General features: G+C 33.6%; 1 protein-coding gene and 2 long non-coding RNA genes across 3 annotated transcripts in view; 1 reads left to right on the forward strand and 2 right to left on the reverse strand.

The window, feature by feature from the left end:
* Positions 1-3766: 3766 nt before the first annotated feature.
* Positions 3767-5745, reverse strand: LOC128556144 (uncharacterized). The gene is made up of 2 exons (XR_008370427.1): positions 5621-5745; positions 3767-5446 (listed from the first exon to the last, which is right to left on the reverse strand). It is a non-coding gene; the product is annotated as an uncharacterized LOC128556144 (long non-coding RNA).
* Positions 5746-8980: 3235 nt separating this feature from the next.
* Positions 8981-13866, reverse strand: LOC123527307 (uncharacterized). The gene is made up of 5 exons (XR_008370426.1): positions 13437-13866; positions 12831-12953; positions 10444-10536; positions 10159-10242; positions 8981-9158 (listed from the first exon to the last, which is right to left on the reverse strand). It is a non-coding gene; the product is annotated as an uncharacterized LOC123527307 (long non-coding RNA).
* Positions 13867-20761: 6895 nt separating this feature from the next.
* Positions 20762-23444, forward strand: part of LOC128556100 (fibropellin-1-like) — a 31411-nt gene continuing 28728 nt past the window's right edge. Inside the window, exons 1-3 of the mRNA XM_053540004.1 lie at positions 20762-20879; positions 22187-22212; positions 22457-22572. Of these exons, the coding sequence (XP_053395979.1) occupies positions 20762-20879; positions 22187-22212; positions 22457-22572 (260 nt within the window). The remainder of the gene's footprint in view (positions 20880-22186; positions 22213-22456; positions 22573-23444) is intronic.

A 23444-nucleotide genomic window follows, 5' to 3' on the forward strand; every position in this document is an offset into this window, starting at 1 on the left:
GACATACATGAAACAGGCGTCACAAATGATGTCAAACACCCGATATGAAATTTGAACGTCAATATTGAAAAATATTGATGTTTCAGATTCAACTGAAATTAACAGAATTTTAAAATGATTATGTAATAATGTCGACTTCTCAAACCGATAGAGACACTTTCTCCCGGTGCGACCAATGTATTATTTTATTCTTACTTGAAAATGCAACATCCATACGCACTTTATAAGAGTACTAATATAGTTCCGAATAAAACAGTGAAAATATAGGCAATATGTCTCACTGCAGTGAAAATCAAGATAGAAATATGTTTCACTGTAGGAAAAGAAAAATGGAACAAATGCATAATATTTCACCATCAGTATTTCTCAATATATATAATCCAAGTAGCATGTTATATAGTATACGTCATTATTTAAATTTTCAGGGGAAGATAAATGTACTCCAGATCCATGTGTTCAAGAAAATACAGTTAAGTGTCTCAATTTGGTCGGCATATTGTGCTATTGCAAACCGGGATTTACTGGAGATACGTGCGACATAAGTATGTTATTGAGTATTTTACATAATTAAAATGTAAATTTGACCCATAACGTGTATTTTAACATATGCGTATGACTGCAGGAATTATGAATTTGTGCAACATTTATTGCAACAGATTGTATTACATTTCAATAATTATTTACGCGTCTGGTTTTAGTTATGTATGTTTATTTAGGTTTTGAATTTAAGCTATATTTCTGTCAAATGGTTATTATGGAATTGTTTGAGCATTACTTAAGTACAAAATAGAACAAAATAGAAAAAGTGGAAACTCCACAGGTTGCTCAACACGACAAAAACGAAAATGTTGCAGGCTCTGTTTGATTGAGCCAGTTCATGGACGGTAGTGGAAATGCTACCTTCCACGCCCTCTAGCCCCGGGTTGAGCAGAACTCAACATTTACACATGCTAAAAGTACAAAAAAAAACAATTTAGAGACATCCGCAGATGTGTTCATACGGCGGTGCACATGGAACCTTCAATGATACACTAGTGTGTAATTCCATGAAAAATTGCAACCTTTCGTAAAAGAAAATGCTACATTTCTGGCATGTTATTATAGCTTAAGCTTTTATCTGCATTAGTGATCGTGTGCACCCACGGTGAAGTACTTACATATAATCTGTAATATTTTCGTTTTTAGAGGACTGGTTCTTTGACCTTGTTAATTCCTATTGAATCTTTGTCCAGGCCAATACCCAGTAAAGCTAGACAATGGCTTTATCTTCCTTTTTATTTCTGTGTGACAGAAGAGGTAGTCAGACCAAATGCGTACCATGTGTAATATGTTTACTTAAGCAGGGTTGTGAACTTTACATCAAACACATCGACAAAGTCAGTATAATTTTCTTTCACGACTAAATTAAAAAACGTTGTATTTGTAATTTCAAAGTTTTATTCCACAGACATTGACGATTGTCACGCTAATGCATGCAGCGGACGTGGGAGCTGTAAGGACAAGGTTAAGGTTCATTCTATCGGAAAAATATTGGGTCTAAATAATTAAGATTGGCGGGTTTGTTACTGGACAAAAGTCATAAAAAGTATACACCAATAGATTCGTCTTGGAACGAAGTATACGACTAGATAATCAAACTACGACTACGACTCTTTCATAAGTCGTACGACGACGAATTTGATAACAAAATTGGTCATGTTTTTTCAAAATCAAGGGTTGCTTCAAAATACAAGCGGAGTCCATTTAAAATGTATTAATAGACAGACAAGACATGTATCTAGTTCCTGCCACCCTTTAAATTACCCAAACTTTTTCTAAAAGGCTGACAATTTACGACTGAAAATATACTTTAAAATGCTTCAGACGATTGTTTTCATCGTGTTTTGTTGACATGACGGACTACTTTTTTGTTACTATAAATACTAATATTGCACGGTGAAAACGTGCTCGATTCCCGCCAATATAATAAAGGATAGTTCTTCACGCCGTTTACCTGAAGGGAGAGTTCTTTTATCCCGATTATCATTCTCGGCAGATTTATAGATCCAATAAACACTATTCTAATAGTACAGTCAAAAAGTATTCGAAGAATAATCAATATTTTTTTTTTCAAATATTCTACAACCTAAAATGAAATCTAGAATATCTGATTCATTGAACTATCCAACATTTTTTTAAATGGTCTACTTAATATGATAAAAGCGTTATCGTTCCAAACTTTGTAAAAAAGATTCTTACATCCATAACGTTTTTTAAAAAAATTGACTACCTCAGGGGCGGGTACAGTATTTGGTGTAAGAGGGGGCGTAAAATATTTGAAGACTAGAGCAAATAGTGGGGTCCGGGGACATGATTCCCCGGAAAACTACGAAAATAATGGATCCATTTGGTGCATTCTGGGCGTTCTGGGGTACTTTATTTGTTATTGACAAAGGACAGGTTTTGTGACAAAATCAACACAAATAACATGCTAATTATAGTCACGTCTTATGAATTGTCAGACTTATTCTTGCGCGAGTATCTCGGAATTTCTTAGCCGTTCGTTTTTTGAGGATTTTCATGGAGAGGGTTTATCTAGGACTAAAATAAAAAGGTTTTTTGGAGCTCATGCAAACTGTCAGATTTTAAATGTGCCAGCATAGCAAGCGAGAAAAAAATGCATTTTTTCCATCAATAAAAAAAAAACAAGTAAGACAAATTACCTGTGAGATAGAGATAAAAATGCATTTTTTATGTTTAACCCAGAACAGAAAACAAATTAAGTTTTCGAGCGTAGCAAGCGAGAAAAAATATGCATATTTTTCAGCCGGAACAAAAGATTAATCAATAGTGCGAGCGTAGCGAGCGAGAAAAAAATGCATATTTCATATTCTTCAGTCAGAATAAAAGACAAATTATGTATCAAAGCGTAGCGAGCGAGAAAAAATGTATTTTTGCAATTATTTTACCCAGAACATAAGACAAATTACCTATGCTCCGGCGATTTTAGGGGCGGGAGCGCCCCGGTGACCCCCCCCCCCCCCCTCCCCCCACGACCTCCGCTATGAATCCACTAATGGTAATACTTCAGTCTGTACGCAGAAATGATTACTGTACAAAATTCATAACGATTTGAACTATTTTTTCCCAAACTTGATGGAGTTTTATTGTACAAAAACGGCTTTCGTTTTGGAGTTTAAGTATCCCTTTGCATCTTAAGCCTGAAAACAGAACAAACTTCATAACCTCTGCCGACGTCGTTGATAAGCTTAAATGTTGTAAAACTTTGCTAGATCCCTCTTCCGACATCGCCCTTTAAAAGGGCATTTATCATACTTAAGGGCAGGTCCGGATCTAGCCAGGGAATCCAGTCTGACAATTTCTAACTATTTTTCTACCTGCAAATTGACAATATCAGAAACTCGGATGAACGCCAATTAACATTAATTGGCACAATTTAAGTTGGATCTTTAATGTAGGTAAGATTTCTTTTGACAATTATTGTCAACGGCTTCCCAGGCTAGTCCGGATCCAGAAATGCCTTTATTTGATGCAGCGAGGCAACAGTTTAGAAAGAATGTGTCACCAGCGAGACACATAGCTCCCAGCGTGAGTAGGAGACAGGGTGTTCTCCCCCTGCAAAAATTTGAAATATAGTTATGTAATGGTGGCATCTGATAGAATATTTGGTCTAAATTTTGAGAAAATATGTTTAGTATACAGCATCTTCTGTGTATGACTGTGCTATTTACGACAAAAAGGATGAAAGTGACGACAAGTAAAGTAATCAATGATGACTGTTTTATTTTGCAGTATAACAAATTCATGCATGTTCACACAAATAAAAGTGTTATGTATATGAGCAAGGCACAATAATGCATAGACAGTTGTGCTACAAAAGGAAGCAAACTCTTCCTCTTTTACGGTATAGTTTGACAATATTCCTTCACGAAGGTTGCAAAGCGAACTAGAATGATGTCGACAAAAATGTTTCATTCAATAACTTATAATAACGACGGGTCAATAATGTTATTAAAGAAAAATATATAGAAGTTAAACAACTGAACAAGAAACAAATGCGCATGTCTACATAATGTTTATGATGCTTAACAAGTTTTATTTGAAATGAAGAGAAGGAAACTACAATGTAGTTGTCATCCGTCGTTAAAGAAGGGCCACAACTCCAGACAAAATAATCGATCATAAAAGTCAGGGCAGCATGTACATATTCATTTCATGCTTCTGATGTATACCTAGTTTCAATTCAGTTGGATGGATTTGTTCGACTTAAGTTCACGAGTTCACGATGTGATGAATTAGTTCAAGATCAAATAAGGCAACAACTCCAGAAAAAAACAACAACAAGAATTTGTAACAGAGTTAGCAACGTCCCCTGCCTAAGGACATTTTCATCATACATACTGTATGCCAATACAGCATCTTGGCATGAACAAAATAAAACAAGAGTGCCAGGATGTTAAATATATGCTCGTCAGAAAGATGATATAATAAAACATTTTCTGTACAAAACTATAAGTTTGGGTAGACAGAAAGCCAAAACAGTGACATATCCAATTCTAACAACCAGCGTAAAAAGTTTCAAGAATAATCGTTTTATATAGTAGCAACAAAGGGAAGTAAGTTTTTATTTTTTAAGTCTACAAAAAACTCCTTACCAGAAGAGGTACCTTAAAATACACCTAAAATTTGAAAGTAACACAGAACAAGAGCCGTCCGTGTGACATCGCGCTCCACTATTCGGGGATATGACAGTAAAATGAATATATGTCTGAATAAGAGACCTCTACTTTAAAAGGAAGATACACCAAGGGGCATAATTCCATCAAATACACAAATCTGAGTTATTAGGATTGTTACAACACATGCAGATGATGATGATAAAGATATATTTTGAGTTTCAAGTCATTATCTTATATAGCACCAAATTTATGTCCAGAAAACAAAGTTCGTAAAACATTTAAGTATGAAAGGGGCAAAATTTGGTCAAAAATACAAATCAGAGTTATGGGGATTGTTACCACACATGCAGATGATGATGATAAAGATACATTTAAAGTTTCAGGTCTTTATCTTATATTGCATTAAAGTACTATTCAGAGAACGAATATTGCAAAAAAGTTTAAGTACAAAAGGGGCATAATTCTATCAAAAACACAATTAGAGTTATGGGGTATGTAGCCGCACATGCAGATGATCATAAACAAATACTTTTGATTTCAAGTCATTATCTTTTAAAATACCAAAGATATGTCTATAAACAAAACTTTCGGAAAAAATAACATGAAAATAATTCTATGTATAACTCCTTGGTGACCTTGACCTTGGGTATAATGGGCCCAGCCCTTACACATAATTTGTTTGTATGCTGGACAAAGTTGAACTTACAGTATGATATAAGCAAAAGTAACAAAGATATGATAGAAAAACAAAGGTTGTTAAAAATAACCTAAGTGTAAGACCTTGGTGACCTTGACCTTTGGTATAATGGGCCCAGCCCTGCACATACTTTGTTTGTATACTGGACAATGTTTATGTAAATTTACAGTAAGATATAAGCAACAGTAACAAAGATATGACAGAAAAAAAAAGGTTGCCGAAAAACTTTAACCTTAAAAATAACCTAAGTATAACACCTTGGTGACCTTGACCTTGGGTATAATAGGCTCAGCCCCTATACAAACTTTGTTTGTATACTGGACAATGTTTATGTGAAGTTACAGTAAGATATAAGCAATATTAACAAAGATATGACAGAAAAACAAAGGTTGCCGAAAGACTTTAACCTTAAAAATAACCTAAGTATAACACCTTGGTGACCTTGACCTTGGGTATAATGGGCTCAGCCCCTACACATACTTTGTTTGTATACTGGACAATGTTTATGTGAAGTTACAGTAAGATATAAGCGATAGTAACAAAGATATGACAGAAAAACAAAGGTTGCTGAAAAACTTAACCTTAAAAATAATCTAAGTATAATACCTTGGTGTCCTTGACCTTGGGTATAATGGGCTCAGCCCCTACACATATATTGTTTGTATACTGGACAATGTTTATGTGAAGTTACAGTAAGATACAAGCAATAGTAACAAAGACATGACAGAAAAACAAAGGTTTCCGAAAAACTTTAACCAAGAAGGGTAACGCCGACGCCGGGGCGAGTAGTATGACCCCCTATTCTCCTAATAGTGGAGCTAAAAATGGTCTTGATTTCTCCCTATGGTCAATTATAAAAAGTTTTCTATATACTGTTTATAGTGATAACAAAGAGAAGTTAATCTGAAAAAAATCTAAGTCCACACAAAAGTACTTATCAGGCAGCCTTACCTCAAAATACATCAAAAATTGGATGTAACATGCGTGTTGTACTACAGAAAAGTAGTCCCAATTTTCTCCTAGGGCTAAATTTAACCCTTACCCTGCTGAATTTCTATAATGAACTTGTCCATTTTTCAATTTGGACAGTACCATTAACTGTTAAACGGGATGCTTACCAAAAATATACTGACTGAATGGCGAACAGTGCTGATCATCATCAGACTGCATGGATGTGCAGGCTGATCATGATCTACACTGGTCGCAAAGACAGAATAAATCATGTTCAGCATGATAAGGGTTAATAGAATAGAAGTTTACAGTAATAGCTATTTATAGTAACAGCAAAGGATTAGGGGCCTGGTTCTTACTCATCACACATCATCTCATGATGATGAACATTTTTGCCATTGTACATCAAAATCCCTCTATGCATGAACAAGAAATGCTACGGACAAAGTCATTTTTGTATCTGACCTTTGGCCTCCAAGTGTGACCTTCGAGCTAGGGGTCTTGGTCTTGGGCATGACACCTGGTTTCATTATGCTGAACATTTGTGCCAAGTTATCTAAAAGTCCCTTCATGGATCGCAGAGTAATTGACCAGACACCAAAACAAGAGCTGTCTGATGACAGCGCGCTCGACTATTCAAAGAACTGATTGAAGAATGGGGTCAAAATATTTCCACGGATATTCAGACAAAAGAAATAAATAGATTAGACAAACAATGTTCCTGTATTACTTTGATTTCGATAAGTCTTGCACTAAATGGCAATATATGAGCCAATTTCAAAGTCCAAAAAGGGCCATAATTCAGTCAAAATAGTTATGTACTCTTGCCTACAGATGGAAATCATAATGATAAACAAGTGTTCAAAGTTTAAAGCCATATGTCAAATAGTTTTGACAAAACATGGACTTGTATGAAAACAGAACCAATTTCAAAATCCAAAGGACCATAATTCAGCCAAAATAGATGACAGAGTTATGTTCTCTTTTCCTACAGATAGGGGACTATTATACTAAACAAGTGATAAAAGTTTCAAAGCCATATGTCAAACACTTACAAAAAATAAGAACTAGTACGAAAAACTTAACCAAGATTACTAAGTCAAAAGGGGCCATAATTCAGCCAAAATCCTTGATGGATTTATGTACTCTTGCCTATAACTGGACATGGTGATGGTAAACAGGTGTTGGAAGTTTCAAAGCTTTATCTCAAAAGAATTTGTCAAAATATGAACTGGTACGAAATATTAACACAGATTTCTAAGTCAAAAAGGGCCATAATTCAGCCAAAATCCTTGATGGAGTTATGTGCTCTTGCCTATAACTGGACATGGTGATGGTAAACAAGTATTGAAAGTTTCAAAGCTTTATCTCAAAAGACTTTGTCAAAATATGAACTAGTACGAAAAACTTAACCATGATTTCTAAGTCAAAAGGGGCCATAATTCAGCCAAAATCCTTGATGGAGTTATGTACTCTTGCCTATAACTGAACATGGTGATGGTAAACAGGTATTGAAAGTTTCAAAGCTTTATCTCAAAAGACTGTCAAAATATGTACCAGTATGAAATATTAACACAGATTTCTAAGTCAAAAAGGGCCATAATTCAGCCAAAATCCTTGATGGAGTTATGTGCTCTTGCCTATAACTGGACATGGTGATGGTAAACAAATATTGAAAGTTTCAAAGCTTTATCTCAAAAGACTTTGTCAAAATATGAACTGGTACGAAAAACTTAACCATGATTTCTTAGTCAAAAGGGGCCATAATTCAGCCAAAATCCTTGATTGAGTTATGTGCTCTTGCCTATAACTGGCCATGATGATGGTAAACAAGTGTTGAAAGTTTCAAAGCTTTATCTCAAAAGACTTTGTCAAAATGTGGACTGGTACGAAAAACTTAACCCAAGGTGTGACGCCGACGCCGACGTGAGTAGGATAGCTCTACTTATTCTTCGAATAGTCGAGCTAAAAACTCTATTAACCTTTGACCTCTAAGTGTGACCTTGACCTTGGAGCAAGGGTTTTGGTCTTGCGCATAACACGTTGTCTCTTTATGGTGAACATTTATGCCGAATAATTCCAAAATCCCTTTATGTATGGCAGTTATTGACCAGACAGAAACAGGCCCTTTTAACCTTTGACATCTAAGTGCAACCTTGACTTAGGAGCTAGTGGTCTGGGTCTAGCAAACTTACATTGAAACATCCAGAAACATTTTCTATAAAACAAGTATGAAAGTCTTACACTTTTTCTACACGACTATTTTATAAAGTTACAATTTTTATGAAGAACTATGCTCAGAGAAGTTGAAGATTAATCAAAGTCCACACTTTTAACTTCCATATTCATAATATCATTAACAGTTGTGAGGATAAAAAGTATTTTGTAAATTAATAAAAAGCAAGTTCTTCATTCATGACAATTATTTCTTTTTCCCTAATTCTTGATATTTCTTCTCTGATTCCCCCAATGTGTTTGGAAATAAGATTAAACCTTTTGTATCATCCCTGTAGCCATGTTGCAATTTTTATTCAGAATTATGCTCACAAAATTGGAAAAGAACTGTTGCACTGGACACATATTTTCCAGAAGAGTACACTTTCTTAACTTCCTTATGCAATTAGCAATTGTTAGATTTCAATGTATTTGCAAATTATTCTTAGGCAGTTCTTCATACATGATGCATACTTTTCTTTCTCTCTAATAGTTGATATTTCTATTTCCTCTGATTCTGGAAATATGGTAGTACATTCTGCAGATGTATGATCCATCAAATAGTTCAGTTTTTGTTGACCAGTGCTTTAAACAATTGTGGCCCTTCAGATGATCATCTGAAATGGAAAAATTTAGCCATTTTCACACTAGTATAAACTTAACATGTTTTATATGTTCATAAAACACAAAATTTTAGAATGTAAAATCTTACAATTATAATATTATCAGTCTGACAGACATTATCAAGAAAATGTCATTAAGAAGTGGAAAAACAGTACCTTACACAAGTAATAAAGAAATACAGCTTTGAATTCAAACAGATGATATATATTTGTCTGTATGTCTTCATGCATTCCATTTTCAACTAACACTATATATAGGCACATGATCACTTCATGTCCATAATGTATACTAAATTTCTTATGAATTGTTTGAAACTGTGAGTAGGCATACACAATGTACAAGTGTATTTGTGATATTTTAAAGGACATCACTCAATAAAAAGTAACCTGAAATGAAGTCTTGCAATATGTGCATGCCTACTTCATGTTGATAATTTCATATCAACTGTGACACAGTATGAAAACTGTAGGGGGAGATGAAATATAATTCTTATAATATAAAAAGGGGCATAACAATCCAAATTTAAATTTTAGGCTGAAATAGATAAAGGCCTTAATTTACATTTAAGGTAAAAGTGTATTACAAGTTTCAAGGGCATTGGATAGAAAGTGGGGGAGGAGCTGAGTACATAAAGAACAAAAGAAAAGAAACTGTAACTCTTTCATTTAATTCAAGGTTCTAAAAGGACCATAACTTTAGAAAACTGTCATCGGACGTAAAATCCACTATAATTATAATAGTGTGTATAATTCTGCTGCTTGGCCATGAAGTATACCATGATCCATTTCAATATGATGGAATCTGCAGAAAGAGAGTTTTAATGCAAAAGGTATGAAGGAAGCTATGATATGACAATTTGAAAAAGAAAATGACATAATAACTGAAGAAACAAATAATCAAATTTGATAGTCCTGACAATATGTGCCTGTCCACTTTATGCTGATGTACCAAGTTTCATTTGAACTGATAAATAGTAATTACATAAAAAATTACCTTTTGATGTCTACTGTTCATAGTCTAGCCAAAGCTCCAGAACTGGCTGCATTGAGGCATTTTGTTCACCATATCATACTGTAACTAAAAAAAGCTCAACATGTACATTTATATATACATCAATTTTTCTTTCACAATTAACTGTGATTTCTCTATAAATTTCTGACACTTCACATTAAAAACAATTTAAATGTACAATGTACATAATTCTAAAATCAGTTATTATAGTTTGTAAAATAAATGCTGAATGCCATATCTATTTTCAAAACACTTTTAAACACCTACCTGTATAAAATGGTGTGTAAATTGGCAGTCTTCTTCTTGGCAAATTTAGCATTCATTGTCCCATTATTTCTTTGAATAAATTTATATCTTCATCTGAAATAAGTATAGTATAGTATAAAAAAAAACTATGAGGAAACATATTGGTGGTTTTCAAAATAATGAAGCAAAAGTGTGACATAAGGGTTGGAAATTCAAACCTATTTCTTTTGGTGGTCACCTATTTTTTATGATAGCAAATAATTCAAATTTCAAGGAAATATACAATTTTGGGAAAGTGTTGAGAAATACCAATCAGATAATATTTTGAACAGCCTTCAGTTCATAAATTCAGAGAATTTCCAGTAAGATGGGTGAAAAATATTGCAGTGTTTTATGACAAGGAAATATGTATAACAGTAAATGTTTTTCAACATATATGAATAGGTGTTTGTGTATAGTTTGAAACTTATTTAATAAATGTTTGTGGACTTTGGTTTTTAAAATCACCCTTTCTGCCAAACTCTGACATAAAAATAAAATTTTACCTAGAAAAGTTGTTGCTGAATGAAAAATAATTAACATATTATTATAAAACTTTTTTTTTTCTCACATTTTGCAGGTTTATAAACCACATTCCAAATTTCAAAAATGTCTGGTGATTTTTAAGAGATGCACAGGGGACACATACTAAAAATCAGTGTAATATTCATTAAGTATTATTTTTTCTGTTCAAAACAAGATTAATGGTGATCATCTTAAGACAAAAGACTATTGAACAATTACTTTATTCCACAAAATAACTATAAAACTGAAAATTTTCGCAACACAAACATGAAAATTCAGCAACATGTAATGCTTTAAATGAAAAATAAGCAACTTTAAACACAATTAACACATTGAAATCATTTAGTTTACATGCACTGCTTATTCAGAGTAGAAAAATGACAAAATACCATGCATGGTAAAATGGAATGGTAAAATTCATACATCTTTATAATGCTACTAATTTTAAGAAGATGCACAGGGGACAAATGGCAGCAAAATATATATTCATGGAATATGTTCATAGTAAGTAAAATTCTTTCAACTACACAATACTAGCTACTGAATATTTACATATGTAGGTAAACTTTAATTAAAATTGATGTTTCCCCTTTTAAACCTGAAAACTTGAGAAAAATGCAAAAAATAAAATTTAAATTGTCCTGGGATTCTTATATAATGCTTAATTATCAAGTAATGCCTGCATTTAACTTACACACTGCTAAGAATATAGAACTGCCACAACATATTACAGTATAAATGCTATGATAACTGATGAATGTCAAAAAAAGGTGCACAGGGGACATCACTTTGGCTTAATATGTGAAGCTGAAAGCTGCTTTTGTAACCATTGTAACTTCCATTTAGAGGGAAATAAAGTAAAAACCCATTTTATTTAAAGAATACTTACAAGGGACATTTTTGGGTGTATACACATATATGAAGATCCTGAAAAAGTTGATTTATAAAACAATAAAATCATAAGGTGTCTTCAAAGCTGTAAGGATAAAGATCTTAGAAAAACATTATTACTTAAGAAAAGTAATGGGGTTATGAAATTGTAGTGTTCAACTTTTAAATGTATCACTATTTTTTTTGAAGGGGCTTCCATCACAAGACATGAACTATTGGTAAGAATAAAATGTAGTTAATGAAAAGAAGTATTTTGTTTTAAATGTGCAGAGTTTAGATTTCATTTAAGAAAAGCCAAAGCTGTAACAATTAAGTTTGGTTTGAAAAAGTAAATCTGTAATGCACAGTTGAAACCTTCATGCAAAATGTCACACTTTTGGTGCAGAGGGGACAAAATTAGCTATATGATTTAACATAACTTTAAAAATGCTTGAGCCATTCATCTGAAATTGCACACATTTCTTGAATACATTGATTTGGATATGATTTGCCCCAAAACACATTTTAAAACTGAACTGAATTAAAGTAAGGTGAAAAAGAAGAAAAACTTCATTATTTTGAAAACCACCCATATAAGGAAATCAGCATTATATATGGAATCTTGACAAGTGTGGATTAATGTATCTTAAAACTACTCATGTAGCTTAATTTCTTAATGTTGATTCTGTAGGTCTACAGCACAGTTGATTTATGAAGTTGAACAATTCATGCATGCCATGTAAAATAAATAATTAGATCAATGATACTATTTATTAATCACATTTTGCTGTAATATAGGCCTACTGTATGTATAAATGTATAAATTTGTTGATATTTTGGTGCATGATCATGCTTCATTCAGACCCTTGACCTTGTCAGCTATGCAGAGGTGTCCTTTCTTTGGCTTACTTATAGACATTGTTCTTTTTTTTTACGAAACTATTGTAGAATATATATAGAACATTGACATTCACCTAGCTGTACTGTTGGTCGACATCATGTATTCCTGTTGAACAAGAAATGTCAATGTGAACGCCCAGTACAGGTTCAAAAAGTTTGCAAATGACATTGTTTCCATGGTGCAGGTATTCATTCATCTGAAACAAACACATGACGGATTAAATGCACAGTAGACCTTGATTCTAATTAATGTTACTTTAAAAATATTGATGGTTTTTGCCAGATGATTCAGCACGTCCGATCAGACATATTTTATGGCATAAATGCAGAGTCTATATGTTCAAATTATGTCAATTCGAATGCAAAAAGTACATCAACGTTTTTTTTCTTCGACAATGATCTATTCTGTCTATTCTGATCGATTCACTATCTATGAAACCATGCGTTAATTCTGCATCGACTCTATTTCAAGATCTGAGAATGATTTGTTGTATATCTACCAGTGGATCTAATGATAATCTATGGTGGCAGTGATACAAGCATGCATATGCTATGTTCTCCGCCCAAAAATAGGCAAATCATTCTCAGATCTTGAAATAGAGTCGACTGATAATCAACCTTACTTTGAACTCGTTGCAAAAATAATTAATTTATATAAATCTATATAACTTTGCACTTACCATTGTTCCTAGTCCCAGAACAACTCGACCTGTCAAAACATGTAAACACGAGCGAGGTCTTTTGACAGGACAGTCCTGTAAACTTCTGAAGGAAATAGTCCAAATTTATTCCAGTTACTTCCATATGCGATATTATCGTGAATTATAATTATATGCATAATGTATCGCATATAGATTTAAGCATAAAGTTAATGTTTGTGAATCCTGTGCTTTAACTGTTTTCACGTTAAGCGCCGAAAATCATGAAATCCATAAGGCCATGTGCTCAGCCTGATCACATTTCTACGCACTAACACATTTTTGTGTGAAAAAAATATGCTGAAATTTACATTTTACTCTGTCAATTACTTTGTGACTGCAACCGTTTCTAAAAATAAAATTGACACATCTGACTTTTATGTGTATTGCCCTTGTAATGATATTATGGATTTTTGTCATAGGTACGCATGTTTATCTCAATTAGTTGTGAAAAGATGATGTCTGCATGAAAAAAAGAGAAAATAAAAAAATTTTCTGAAATTATCGACTTTAAAAGGCACTTTCATCAAATTTATTTAAAAATTGATTGCTCGCAGGAAGTAGATATATTATCTAGGTACTTTTGGTCACAATTTTAGGCAGAATAATGCTTGAATGTAGCAGCTGTCGATTTTGAAAAAATATGACCGCCTAAAAATATTTTTTTCTGTCTTCTGTCCGGATTTTCGGGTACAAATTGGCATTTGTTTTTCAAGATATATACTTCAAACGAGAGCTAAATCATTTTCAATAGGCATTTCATTCATCAAAATATGTAATTCTTCAGTAAAAATTCGCAAAATGGTTGTAAAGACAAGCACTAAAATGTCGATATTTTGGCTATAGAATGTACCTTAATGGGTTTGACTGTGAATGTTTCTCTCGTTACGATGGGACATACTGTGAAAATGGTAAGACTTACATACATTTTTCTCTTTATGTTAGGATAGTTGTTAGTGTTTATCGTTGCTCTTTGACAAATTCTATTTTTTCATTCAATTACATTTAACAAAATTCATAGATAAATGAAAACGTTTATACTAAAATCGTAGAATCGGTAAGACAATCAATATATTCAGATTTTTTGACTGCCCGTTGACTGGCTGCGAATCTGGTAACGGTATTCTAGGGTAACTTTGACAGAATAGTAACACAAAATGCTGCTGGAGAAACTCTGATGTCAATAATAATGAATTTCTTTTAATAGACTCCGTTGAAAATATTGTTTGCTATTTTAGATAAGTGCTCAACACAATCTTCTGGAATCATGAGTTGCCCCGCAGGTATTGTATTGATACTAATTTCTGTGAGTGAAAATAAACACCAGCGAATATTTTGCAATAATGCACTGTTTAAGGGGACATTTCTCTAAAATATGCAAAACAGTTGAATAAGACGTCTAAACTTCACTTAAATAGGAAAGTACTACATGAATCTTTTAAAGTTCCATACGGCTTTAAATTTTCGTAAAAAGTAGACGAAACAAATGTCCAAAATAGATGTAATGAATAACAATCTTTTTAATAATGCATATGATCTTGTACAGTTATAACAATAAAAGGAGGTAAACAAAAACAATGGATTCAATAAAACTTCTACTGTGATAATCAAATTCAAACCCTTGACAAATATTATGAAAAATATTGATCAGAAATATAATTTAACAATTGATTATAATTTATCCTGTCACTTGCAGTATTTTCGACCCGATATCAGTTGCCGTATATCTTTCTTGATATACCGTCAGTTGATCATGTGACCAGTGATATATGGTCAGTTGATCATGTGACCTATTGATCGATATTGTTGTCATAAGAAATTTTGCAACGAAACCATCATCATTGTGTTGGAAATGTCTGAACTAAGAAAATGAGTGTAGAGATGGTACCTAAAAAATTCAAATTCATCTTTATAGGTTTTTTTTTAGAGTGAAATGATAGCTAAGTGCACCAATTTTCTAAATATATTTATGGTTTTCCTCTTCTCCATGTCAAAAATAGAAATATTTGATATCTAAAAAATGACTTTCTCAAAATATCTGAAGCAAAATGGACAACTCTTGTATTGACCGTTTTTCAAAGATTTTAGGACTTCCCCAATTATAGTCTATATCAAAATCTCCCACAGCTAAATAAATTCAATAGAGTATAAGGTAAGTTTACTCTGCTTTCAATATTTTGAAAGAGCCTATACTGAACTTCCTTTTGTTTTTTAATAAAGTCAAATTCCAAGACTAGCCAAGAGTCTAAAACGCTTGAAAAATTTCTGAGTGAAAGAGAATGACATGCTCTTTATTATAAGCTTACCAAAACCATACCAAAAATGTACCTTAAAGAAGTTATTAAAGATTTTATATTGTAAACAAACCCCTACACCATTTTACCATCAATATTTTCCACTCATGAATGCACTCAATTCAGGTGATAATTGTTGATATATTTGTAAATGAGAGGCCCCAACAAAACCTTTTTTCAAGTTGTGTAAACAATATAAGTTTTAAATTAATGTTGATATCTGAAATTATCCGATTACTTTGTTTTCAACAATAAATAAAACACCTTTTAGTTTGTTTAGGGTAGTTGACCTGTAACGAAAATGATCAAATAGAGTAATCTCCATACGCTTTTTCAGCATTTATTCGTTTTTCAAGTAAAGCAAATGATTGTGCTAGTTCCCTCCAGAGAATGTTTAAATTGAGAATTGCTTAAATTACATTACATAGAGTCATTACCTGTCAGCTACCTAACATGTAGTAATTACAACCACTACCTTAAAACATTGTAACTATATTTGACGACAATGAATTTTTGTGTTACCAATTTAACTTTTTTTGTTATTTCTCATTATTGGATATATGCATTTTACATTTTGATATATAAGTGTTGTGTAAACCAATGTATCACCATTGAGAACAATAAATAAACAACTTTGGCTAAAAGATCAAAACTTAATAACGTTTCTTAATGTCGTTAATTTTCTTCAAAGGAATGTATGCATTATTCTATATAATCTTCATGCATTACTAAACTTTCTTTCAGGGCCTCACTACAACTTACAAAATAACTGTCAGTGTAAGTCATGAGAAAAGCGTGCATATTGTATATTGAATACAAAGGGATTTAAACAAATGTAGGTCATATTTTGTCTGCCTGATAAGTTGTTTGAAAAAGGACCTATCTGATTTTTCTTTCACTTTTGATCAATGTTTGATGTTGGCTTCAGTTTATTGATCATTTCAGAGTTGTCCCCCTTTGATTTATTTGGGTAGGTACCATCTCTAATGAGTGGTCAAATAATGAGTTTTTATTCAAAAACGAAGAAGTTATTGCGATTTTGCTGGTAATCACGTCATTATATAAGTCACGTCATTACGAATATGACGTCATTAAAGCGGTTGTCGCACACTTATTTTTGTAAAATAAATGGCCAAATATCGGAAAATGAAGTAATGACAAGATAAATAGAATAATAGGTTAGTGCCTAAGATGGAGAAAGTTTATCTGGCTCGGCTCCGGACGTTATCAGGTTCGCCTTCGGCACACCCGATAACCTCCTCCGCCTCGCCAGATAAACTTTCTCATCTACGGCACTAACCTATTATTCTCTATATTTGATGTTCACTACGAAAACGGTGACAGCCATATTATCAACAAAAGCATTATACGGCTTTAACTGAAGAATGAATCGACTCTAAACTGGATCTCATTTTTTGCGTAGTTGAAGCCTTTATTGATGTTTTGATGTACATCAGAATAATGTATGTAGTGTGGTTTTCCACTTTTTCTTTATCACTTTATATCATCTGGTATTTTGGCCTTTCACAGCGGGGAGTTATTTTATTAGTCCCCTACTGGTTGAAAACCAGTTTCGGGAACTATAGGAATGCGCTTTTCCGTCATTCTGTCATTCCGTCCGTCCGCAATATCGTGTCCGGTCCATAACTCTGTCATCTATGAAGGGATTTTAATATTACTTGGCACAAATGTTCCCCATGATAAGACGACGTGTCATGCACAAGACTCGAATCCCTAGCTTAAAGGTCAAGGTCACAATTGGAGGTCAGATGTCAACAGGGCTTTTTTTCCTGTTCGGTCCATAAGTCTCTCATCCATGAAGGGATTTTAATATTACTTGGCAAAAATGTATCTCATAATAAGACGATGTGTCATGCACAACTTTCAGACCCCTAGCTCAAAGGTCAAGGTCACACTTAGCAGTCAAATATTAACATGACATGAACAGGGTCTGTTTTGTGTCCGGTCCATAACTCAGTCATTCATTAAGGGATTTTAATATCACTTGGCACAAATGTTCCCCATGATGAGACGATGTGTCATGCGCAAAACCCGGACCACTGGCTTAAAGGTCACGGTCACAATTGGGGGTCAAAGGTCAGCAGGGCTTTTTTTCCTGTCCGGTCCATAACTCTCCCATCCATGAAAAAAGGATTTTAATATCACTTGGCACAAATGTTCCCAATGATGAGACAACTTGTCGTGCGCAAAACCCAGACCCCTACCTCAAAGGTCAAGGTCACAATTGGTGGTCAAACGTCAATAGGGCTTTTTTTCCTGTCCGGTCCAGAACTCTGTCATCCATCAAGAGATTACAATATTACTTGGCATAAATGTTCCCCATGATGAGACAACGTACCATGCGCAACACCCAGAACCCTAGCTTAAAGGTCAAGGTCACATTTAGAGATTAAAGGACAATAGGATATTTTCCTGTCTGGTCTATAACTTTGTCGTGCAGGACAGGATTTAAATATCAGTTGGCACAAATATTCCCCTGGATGAGACAACATATCATGCGCAAAACCCGGGCACTGGGTCTAAGGTCAAGGTCACATTTAGAGGCCAAAAGGCAGGTACAAAAATGACTTTGTCCGGAGCATTTCTTCTTCATGCATGGAGGGACTTTGATAAAACTTGGCACAAATATTCACCACTATGAGACGGATTGTCAAGCGCAAGAACCAGGTCCCTAGGTCTAAGGTCAAGGTCATATTTAGAGGTCAAAGGTTAAATTTAAGAATGACTTTGTCCAGAGCATTTCTTCTTAATGCATAGACGGATTTTGATGTAACTTGGCACAAATGTTCATCGCCATAAGGCACCCTTGTTTTAAGAATTACCCCCCCCCTTGTTGTTGCTATAAATAGATTATATTGTTACTTTTTTATTACTGGCCGAAGGGAAAATCGAGGCCACTTTTCTGTGGTACAACATTCATGTTACATTGAATTTTCAGATATATTTTGACTTATCTCTACCTGGTAAAGAGTTTTTTGTAGACTTATAATAGTTTTTTTTTTATTAATTTCCCTTCATTGTTACGATAGATAACTTATATGATAACATTTTTATAATTGGCCAAATAATTCAATATGAAAGCAACTGTAGGTTTTTATGTATGCAAATTTTAATCCAAGTGTTTTGTTATAACATATTGTATATATAGTACAATATTGTTTATACATCATTGACATATATCAGTTCATTACAATGTATGTTATACTGCGGTAGAAACAATTAGGTGCCTTCCAGTAGGGGACTTTGTATTGCACAGTAATACTTCATTCACTTGTTTGCACTGTCTTGTCTAATTTGTTGAAAAATAGGGTAAGTGCGAGGTTTGCGTGCCCTAAGCGCGTTAAAATCCTCAGTTTTCCTTTTTTCATGTTACTGACTGTTCCAGTGCGGTGCTCCTATTTTTATTGTTTTTTTTTTATTGTTTCGTATTTCACGTTACGCATATAGTCTTTATTGTTGGTGCTTCCTTCCCCTAACTCTCACCCCCATCGTCTCCTTGTACTTACGTCCCTCTCCTTTTACTATGAATAAGATTAGGTGCCTACAATAACTTTCGCCGCCAGCCATCCCTGGGTGGTGCCCCTTGTGTTGTCTTTTCTTGCTTGTTTGCTCTCGCTCTGTTTGTTTTTGCGTGCGTGCGTGCGTGTTTGTGTGTGTGTTGGGCAAAGACTGTTTTTGGAGCGTGGCTTTCCCTGTTTAATATTCATCATTGCTTTTTCCAATTTCCTCAACACCCCTTTTCTTTTATGTACCCATTACCCGTTATTGTATTTTGCATAGAATTAAAATGTACTTGGCTTTTTGAAGCAACCCGTCTGCTATATATTTCCGTTCAGTTTTGTTTTGTTGTTGGCCTTATTTGCGACACATGGTTCTATGACTGTATTTGGGGTGTTCTCTGCTTCATGAAATTCTACTATTAAGATTTTGTTCTGTAGCCTGAATTTATTGAAATGATGTCAGCTTGCTATATGAAATTTAGACGTCAATTTGGAAAATATTACAGTTTCCGGTCCGGATTTTACTTAATGAAGAATAAAAACGAGTATGTGATAAAGTATATTTATGAAGTTTCTATCATGATTAAAAAAATGTATCCTAAATAACATATTACAGTTTTAAACGAAATTGAAAACTACTTTGATACCACTCAATTTCAAAATGTCACACAAATGCAAAGAGATGTATGTAATTAACAAAAGAACAAATTTCGTCATAAGGCAGGAAAATCACTCTCTCGAGTCTTAGACAAAAAATCAAATGTGGTTTCATATTCTACAATACATTGTATATACCAAAATGTATGGGTCCATCTTTTTGTCTGCCCGTAATTATGGTCAGTTAGCACATAGTAAATAAGCAATTTGTTCTACAAAAAGTAACCACAATGCCGCATTAGCATCGTGCCCGCTGTACTGGTCAATATTTATAATGAATAAAGAACAAATTTATTTTGTACTTTGAAATAGTGGCCGCAATTTCGGCGTGCCCGTTGTTTTGGCGTGCCCGTTAGGAGGAAATCTACTGTATATACCAAAATATTTCAATATCTTGCCTAGTTTGTTAAAATCTTAATGTTTCAAAATCTTGACAAGTTTGTTAAATTTTTAACATTTATGTATACTTTTGTGCTTTTTACAAATGGACAGAGGTAATAAAATGTTATAATTGCATAAATCGACTTTGTTGAAATTTAATAATGTTACTTACGATACGACATAATTTTCTAAACGTGTGAGGATAACCCAAAAGATATCTAGGGCGTTTCAGTATGGGCTACTAAATACTACTAAAGCAAAGATGTTAGTATTTGCCTGTTTCATATCACCAAGACACGATTCCTTCAAATTCAAATTACCTTTTGTCGATAAGAAACATATGAACACATTTGTAACTCTTCAAAAGCATTTTAAATATTATTCTGACCCATCCTTATTATTTGTCGATAAGTAACGTATGAACACATATGTAACTCTTAAAAACATTTTAGATATGACCCATCATATTTCAGCCGGCTGTAGCCCAAACCTCTGTCAAGGTTGGGGAGTATGTTTGCAAGGAGGCATTTGCTCGTGTCCTTTCGGATTTAGTGGAAACAACTGTGAAACTGGTAATGCTGTCTAAATCATCATTATCTAAATTGTTGTCACTAGTATATAAAACTGACTTTATATATAAACAGTAGTAATAGCAGTATCAACCGTAGTAGCTATAGCAGTTTTTTTAGTAAATACTAGGTGATTCAGTGAAGCTTAGGCAGTCTTTAGTTACAAAATCACTATAATTTTGAGTACAGTTTTAAAAGGGGGAATTTATCAGTACTTGATATCTTATCTTATATAATGCTTATTAGTTATTCTTTAATTATATAGGTACGTCTATTTTTTGTAACTTATATTGAGTTGTAAACATGTATTTTTATTATTATATTTTAGCTTGTAAATGAAATAGAGAAAATAAATAGAGAACTTGTGCATTTTTCATTTAGTATAATTTTTATATGCACCGTTTTATAATAATAAGTGCATTTTCCATCTATTCTAGCATAAAACTGTTGTTCTTGTCACATTTTGGGGGTGTTTTCCAAAGGATCTTTTTACACATTTTATCAACAGGAGAGAAAATGTGTGTTAACAGAGAGATTCTCGCGCTCGCGCTTCCCAAAAAAAGAAAGTGAAAAGGAAATGACATCAAAGTGAAAAAAGACATGGCAGATGTTCACGCGCGTTTCATGAAAAGTAAATGACGTTGAGGAACAGTATTTATCAGTTTTTATACACTTTATGCTAGATTAGCATTAGCACATGTTCATTTCGTCTCATAACGTCTTCAGAATCCCTCGGGATACGTTTGTACCCTCGGGCTCTGGCACTTACCGATCCCTAGGGATTCTGCAGATGTTGTAACACGAAAACACATGCGTTATCCCTACAATATAAGTGTTATATGCATAGTTTTATATTCTAACACGATCCGATTCATTTTCCTATTAAACAACGAAGGCTGAAAACAGTGAATTATTATACAACAATTCACTGTTCTGACGTCACAGTTATTACGTCATAGCGTCAAACGGCATAGCGGCGCGCTGGAAAAGAAACCGATTAAAAACAGGCAAATATTTAATGAATGCCGTCAAGGATATACTTTAAAGTCCTTGGTAACGTGTTAGAATCGAAATAATATATCTCATTTAGTGATTTGCTCCTGAATAAATCATTGTCGTTCAGATGCGTATCATTATATCACTCGGGCTGCGCCCTCGTGATATAATTCCTTCGCATCTGAACTCCAAACAATGATTTATTCAGCGACAAACCACTAAATGAGATATATTATTTCTTAAATAATCACTTTTAACCAAAACTAAGAATGGAGATTCTGCAAAAGTATACTCAAAATACTACTTTTTTCTAGGAACATGTGACATATCAGGAGCCGTTGTAAGTAAATGCATCTTTCATTTACATCGAAAGCATGATCTTAATTTAAAGCAAAAATGTAAAATAAAGTTTGTAAGTCTACCGAGGCATTAAGTTATATATTAAGGCTGGAAAATGAAAACCTTTACTGTATATTAAAGAAAATACATATTGCAAATACCATAGCTCTGAAATACTTAAATTTACGTTATTACTGAATAAAAATACGATAAAAATATATATTTTAGGTTATGATTTTTTTCAGACCGGAGTGAAAATCATTTCTCCCTCAGCAAATGATGGAAGTAAGATTATATGTTATACGCAGGGGGATACCATATCCTCGTGTAAAACAAGAATTTATCTGGCTGTGGCATCTGGGTAAAATTAATTTTTTCATAACATTGCCGTATACCATAATAATAATAATGATGATGATGATAAAAGTGATAATAATGATAACTGTATTTCAAGACAAGGAAAACAATCTAACCTATGGTCTGCAAAACGTAAATATACAATACAGAGATTTGTACTTCTAATGTGTCGCATTGATTGTGTTGTTTGTTTTGGGTTTAATGCCGTTTTTCAACAGTATTTAAGTCATGTAACGGCGGGCAGTTAACCTAACCAGTCTTCATGGATTTTGTACCAGCACAAACCTGTTCTCCGCAAGTAACTTCCAACTTCCCCACATGACTTATCAGAGGTGGAGGACGAATGATTTCATTCACAATGCCTTTTATCAAATCCTCACGGAGAACATACTCCCCGCCCGGGGATTGAACTCACGACCCCGCGATCCGTCGACCAACGCTGTCCCTACTGAGCTAAGCGGGCGGGCGCCTTTGCATTGATTGTAAAATGAAAACATAAGCAATTAAAATAAAACTATTTTTTTTAACAACAACCCTAAATATATACGAGAAAGCGTTTGATTTTTTTTTTAAAGCATCGTTATTTTTTACTTGAAGTACGTATGATTAAAGAAAAATTCTAACACGATCCGATTCGTTTTCCTATTAAACAAAGAAGGCTAAAAACAGTGAATTATTATACAACAATTCACTGTTCTGACGTCACAATTATTACGTCATAGCGTCAAACGGCATAGCGGCGCGCTGGAAAAGAAACCAACTGAAAACGGGCAAGTGTTTAATGAATTTCGTCAAGGATGTACTTAAACATCCTACCAAACGCTACCAAACAGTCTCAGTAAATGGCAAACTATCTACTCCAGTCTATATGAAATA

Source organism: Mercenaria mercenaria, chromosome 4 (assembly GCF_021730395.1).
Source record: "Mercenaria mercenaria strain notata chromosome 4, MADL_Memer_1, whole genome shotgun sequence".
In the NCBI taxonomy this organism is placed as follows: domain Eukaryota; kingdom Metazoa; phylum Mollusca; class Bivalvia; order Venerida; family Veneridae; genus Mercenaria; species Mercenaria mercenaria.